This window comes from Helicoverpa zea, chromosome 5 (assembly GCF_022581195.2).
Source record: "Helicoverpa zea isolate HzStark_Cry1AcR chromosome 5, ilHelZeax1.1, whole genome shotgun sequence".
NCBI lineage: Eukaryota > Metazoa > Arthropoda > Insecta > Lepidoptera > Noctuidae > Helicoverpa > Helicoverpa zea.
The window spans coordinates 9,996,438-10,002,500 of NC_061456.1; the positions used below are offsets into that span (position 1 = coordinate 9,996,438).

The following is a 6,063-nucleotide window of genomic DNA, read 5'->3' on the forward strand; positions in this document are numbered from 1 at the left end:
TTTTACATTCAGCTATTATGTTTTAATAGAAGGGTGCTCATCAGAGCATTCGCATTAAAGATTTTTGAACAAATCTGTTTCAACAAATCAATTTAGACAGATTTGCTCTCGTTAAGTTGTGCTATAAAAGGCTGGCGGCTTTAGCTTTAATTTGATCTATAGATCAGCAGTCTATAGAATAATTTGTAGTAGTACTTCTGAACTTATACTTTTATATTGCCACATACGCAACTCCAGTTAGAACTATTCATTAGTATGGCGTTTGACATGTTGTCGGCTTATACATGCGACTCGTCACAGCCGACGTAATCACATTAAGTGGGTTATTTTGCTTGCATTTAATAGATAACACGCGTATTCTAGATAGAATTGAACTGTTATTTTCTATTACTAGGCGTTTTTTCAAACTTGGAATACGTTATTGATAATTTGGTAATGTCAGTAGTGTTTTGTTTTCTAATTTGTATATGACAGCTAACGATTTTTGTATGTTTTCAGATAGAGCCAAAACTTGTCTACAAAATCCAATACTCATTGGACTCTCAACTAAACTGACATTCATCAACTGATACAAACGATACGGAAGGTCCAAAAAGTGCACGAAAATACAATCACAGAAAATCTGCAAAAGTTCGCAGCCGTTGGCAAATAGTGTTAAAACTGAGTGACAAACGGCACGGTGTAATAAAATAAAGGACTTAAGCCCCATTGTAATGTCAGTGAATAGCAACGTCATTGGTGCAAAAATGCAATGGGCCGGTGGGGGGGCGGGGGGCGTTCTGATTGGCTGTCACAGTGATTCATTGCATTCGATAGTAAACTTCCATTAAGAACGAACGTCTGAACGCCAAAATGTCAGCAGGTAATTCTATGGATGTTGTGACGTGTGTGTATATATGTGTTCAATGTTGTAACTCGATGTTGTACAATAATTGGAAATAGCAATTGGCTTTTTATATATTATTTAAGAAGTCCAAAATTCCGAAATTACCAATTTTATTTTATAAACAATCTTTGTCGTTGATTAAAAAATAATCAATCGACACAGTTTCCACTTGTTTTGTCTTTTTACTGTTATTTGCAATGTTGTTTGAACGATATTAATTTCATCTTTCAGATCACGAAACTAATAGCAAAATAACAATAGGTAACTATTCGCCTATTTTTATGTTCATGTTGAATTGTTTTCGTGATTTTCTCACAGGGGTCATTTCTCAAGCAGGGTCGGCGGTGGCCATGATCGGAGCGAACCTTCGCTTCGGTTCAGCAGGGGCTACAAACTCCTCGGTGGTGAACAATACTCGCCACTGCCCGCCAGGGGGCGCTGCGAGCGCTGCAGCATTGTTAGCACTCTCCAGTTTGGGCATGTCGGCTAATTTGGCTCTGATGGCTGTCATACTTAGCAAAAAGCAGCTGCGAAGGTGAGTTGGTCTTAAATAACAGCGAAATGATATTTTTTTGTAGCGAAAAGATACGCGTGTACTGTAAACGGTTCTTTATTAATATTCATATTTCGATAACTGTAGCTATCGAAGACTTTTTGTATGAATTTCACAAAGACCTGAATAAGAATATTGGAATAACATTAAAGGACGTAAATCACGATAACTGGCTCCATTCGAATATCCAAGGCGTCCAACAACAATATTATCAACGAAAAGAAAGACATAAAAAAGCAAACATAAATCAAGCCGCAATACTTTGGAAGAAATAAAGGCCATAAATTTTAGGCAACACAGAATGAGAAAAAGGAAAAAATGAATGTTTATCATTATTCAAATGTTGTTTATTTTACGATCCTGCGGTTCATTTACAACCGTCGCAATATGTGCTTCACGAAGACGTTACAGAGGCAATAACGTTAACGTTATGTTATTTGATACGACACGTAACTATGTTCGCATTATATCTGTTATTGTCGGCTCAGAGATCGCCACCGCAGATTGGGCACGTCTGTATTCGCCAACACGGAATACTGCTTAGCCGAGAATACTGAATCTACATTTTATATTGCGTCAATCTGATAACTGTTTAGTTAGGCTTTCAGGATTTTATCCAATTTCAAGTTGAATCTTCAAAATTAACTTCGGAGTTGACATAAAAAACTTTTTTACAAAAAAATTAAACCGACTTCCAAAAACACTAAAAAGCAAAAAAAAACTAATTTTAGGTGCATCGACCTAGAAGTCGGTGCCTTATGAATGTTACTAAGTTAATTTTGCCACCGCCTTCTAGGCCGATGCACCTAAAATTAGTTTTTTTTTGCTTTTTAGTGTTTTTGGAAGTCGGTTTAATTTTTTTTGTAAAAAAGTTTTTTATTTACAGCTTTTCAGTGATATGAATAGTTGTCCCTATCCATATAAGTGGAAAGTTCTCATCAATACAAAGAATATAAGCCCAAATACGAGGTATTTTACATATTCACTTGTCGATTTTCCTCGACCTTTTCTGGTCTCCATCATCAGGTCAGCTCCAAGCCTTCAGTTTTGCAAAGGTCTCGTCAATACAAATAATATAAGCCCAAACACGAGGTAGTTTACATATTCAGTTGTCGAGTTCCCTCGACCCTCTCTGGTCTCCATCATCAGGTCAACTCCAAACCTTCACTGTTGTATAGTGTTTTTAGGCATACACCTGAGTGTCAAGTTTTTACCCTATGTATGCCTACAACTTTCGAAGGTTGCCCTCGATTTCTTAGGGTTTCCATGATCAGATCCTGACCTGATGACTATGGGACCAACTGGCAGCTATTCCGCGTCGAACAAAAAAAGAATCACGTAAATCGGTCCATAAACCTCGGAGTAATCGATGTACATACATAGAAAAAAAAAAAAAAAAAAAAACATACCGGCCGAATTGATAACCTCCTCCTTTTTGGGAAGTCGGTTAAAAATTGGAAAGTTCGTACATAATTAGATAATATCAGGCTTTTCTTGTTAAAAGGTTTCTTATTTGTGAATCGAAAAAGTTTTATATAAAAAGAACATTGTATAAAGAAGTTCCATTAAAAGTTCACTTCATTTTGCTAGAATAAATATCGTTTCGTTTAAATAATGTAAGGCTAGATGAAATGGTAAAATAAATATTTTCAAGAGACTCGCTGAGAAGAATATTCGGCTACCAGAAAAAGTAATGAAAAAAATTTATACAGTATCTCTATAAGATTTGCGAGAGTTCTATCTACAAATAGAGAGGTCTGGTTGATGTTGATTCGGACAATGTTTTCTAAAATAATCCTTAATTCCTGTATATTAAGGATCTGTTTTACTGGGTATTTTCAGTTTCATAAAGCTAAAATGAAGTCGCTTATGAAGGGTGAGCTCCCTTTATCGCTGAAGCGAAAACTAGTCGACATGTGTATTCTTGGTCTTTGACCGAATCTCAGAAGTCCAGGCTAAAAGTATGCCAAAGAAGCATGGAGCGTAGCCTGCTCAACATACGGCTTAGCGACCGGATACGCAACACGGGCATACTACTACATTATCCGGTCCAAGACGGGCATACTCGATGTGGGCAATAAGTCTGCAAAGTTGAAGTGGGATTGGGCGGGTCACATCTGTCGAATGCACCCGGACAAGTGGGCCAATGCCACCACAAAGTGGATCCCGGAAGATGGAAGGCGTCCGAGAGGGAGACCAAGGAAACGCTGGAGGGAAGACTTGGACAGCTTCCTCTCGGACTGGCCTCAAGCAGCGATGGATAGAGAAAAGTGGAAGGCTTTGGGGGAGGCCTTTGCCCAGCAGTGGGACAAAAAAAAATGTCGTAAAATAAATAAAACATTCACCATCTTAACGTTACAAAAAACGTATGAAATTCTGATTGAGCAAAAAGTTATGTGAGTTCATTCTGAAATCCACTTTCAAAGTACTTACGAGTACTAAACACATATTTATTTTAGCCTCCTCTGCTCCCAATTTTCTTAAGTACCTTTAGCCCGAAGCTAAGATATAAAGGCTACAGAAAATATGATTTACACCAGAGGGTTCAATTCTAGCGAAATCAAATTACCGTCAGACTATCAGTAGTAATTCGATAAGATAGGATCTACTTAAATATATCGGATTGAAGGTGTCTTTACGTAAAGCTGGAGCTAAAATTGTAGTGATTTAATAAGGCTTATTGATCCATAAATCTATTAGAGTGTGTCTGAACGAATTAATTTTTATTTCTTTCAAAATAATGAAGGTGGACCATCTACTCTTATTTAATTTCTCAAACCAAGAGTCCTCACACAGCAAACTTTTAGTTGGTCGATAGTCTGACTCATAGGTGCACACATTACTCTGATTTGGCATCCGGACGGTACCTTCTGAAAGAAAAAAGAAGTGAAAGAGATACCGATGTGAAAAATATTTCAGATTCACTTATTTAGAAAGGCTACTTGGTATCTGAGTGGGCGGAGCAGTTCCCAGGGGACGCGAGTGAAACCGCTGGCAGAATCTAGTTGTCTTATAAAATTGTGTTTGACTTTCAAAGCAAATAGGTTTTGGGACCGATTGTAAAGGTCATTCCAATGGATAAGGGTTTAATTAAGATCTGTCAGATTGTAGAACCGTATGTGTGTACAAACAAACTAAGGTTATCGGTTAAATTTAATTTAAATCCGAGTCTCGCAATCTTTGCTTAAAGGCATGTTTAATTAACATATTAATACGCTAGTATTCCCAGTTGACGAAGGCTGAGTTGTATAGGATACTGTCATTGTGCAGATTATACTTTAGGTCCTTGTAGTAGAGTTGAGGAGGTCAGAGAGGCAGTCGCTTAGGAAAATATTGAAACTCGTTCTCATTTGATTAGACTGGAAGCGCTACAAGATAGTCGGGAAAAGGCTAGGTTAGGTAATAGGAGATGGAAGAAACCTCACAGTCATCAAGGAACTCCTACAATGCTAAAGAAATTGCAGATTTTAAAATTTCGTTTAGTGTAGGCCATCGGCTGCGGATCCCGGAATGGCTTAAGAACAATTTACCAAAATATATAACTTGAAAAAAGTATGCACCAATTTTAATTTTGGAACTATAGATTCACTGTTTGTTACCGATAACTGGTCCAAGAAGATTGGTAGTCCAGTGTACACACTATTTTGGACGAACTATTCTAGTCTTGTAAGCCAGTCAGCGATGTTACATGTACATTTGTACAAAATCCAAGTCTGGGGCGCTTGATCGATATTTTCTGTAACTTTTATAGAAGCAAGGTAAGATGTATTGGAGTTAGTAATTTGGACGAAGTTAGAAGTTATTTTTACCTACTGTAACTTGTTCCTGTCTCAAAAATTTAAAATAAGCAGTTATGGCACAATTTTTGTATGTAACGGGTTATATAATTATGGTTCACTTTTATACAGGGTTACTTGTAAGTAGTGCGCATCCTTTCATGAGGTGATAGTACAAGTCAATACGAACAAATTTGACCACGGGATACACGGGGCAAAAGTTAACCCGTATCAAGATAATCGAATTTCAAGATCTTTTCTTAAAGAGTCGTCTAGGTACACGTATAAATTTTAATTATTAGTTAAAAGTCTCGTTTTTGCGGATTTTTGTGAGTTCTTTGCCTTTTTGGATAGCTAGATAAATATAGATGATTTTTTAAGTACCTATTCTGCAAAAAAAATGAAGAGTAATATTTTTGAGAAAATAGCTACTAAAAAAGTAATTGCTGTTCGCTATTATTTCCTCTGTGATTTGTACAGTTTTATGGTTTGTTATTAGGATGTGATTCATCTTCTATCCAAAAACACGACTTTTTAATAAATGATCTTGACATTCGATTATCTTGAAACGGGTTAACTTTTGCCCCGTGTATCCCATAGTCTTATTTGTCCGTATTGACCTATACTATCACCTCATGAAAGGATGCGCACTACTCAAGTAACTCTGTATAGTGTTGTTACTGTTGTAAAATTTTCAGATCTCAAATTGCCGATTTGACCAATTGGTGACAGTTTTACGGCTGGTTATTATTTGGTTATCAATATTTAAATGGTTTTAAATGCAACTCATCTTTAGAATTATCCTTTTTTGGTTCTGTTCAACTCAGAATATTTTGGACCTTTATTAG

At 36.7% G+C, this 6,063-nt stretch overlaps 1 protein-coding gene across 1 annotated transcript in view; it reads left to right on the forward strand.

The window, feature by feature from the left end:
* The first annotated feature begins 852 nt into the window (after positions 1-852).
* Positions 853-6,063, forward strand: part of LOC124630669 — a 22,601-nt gene continuing 17,390 nt past the window's right edge. The window contains exons 1-2 of the mRNA XM_047164634.1: positions 853-862; positions 1,205-1,421. Coding sequence (XP_047020590.1) covers positions 853-862; positions 1,205-1,421 — 227 coding nt within the window. The remainder of the gene's footprint in view (positions 863-1,204; positions 1,422-6,063) is intronic.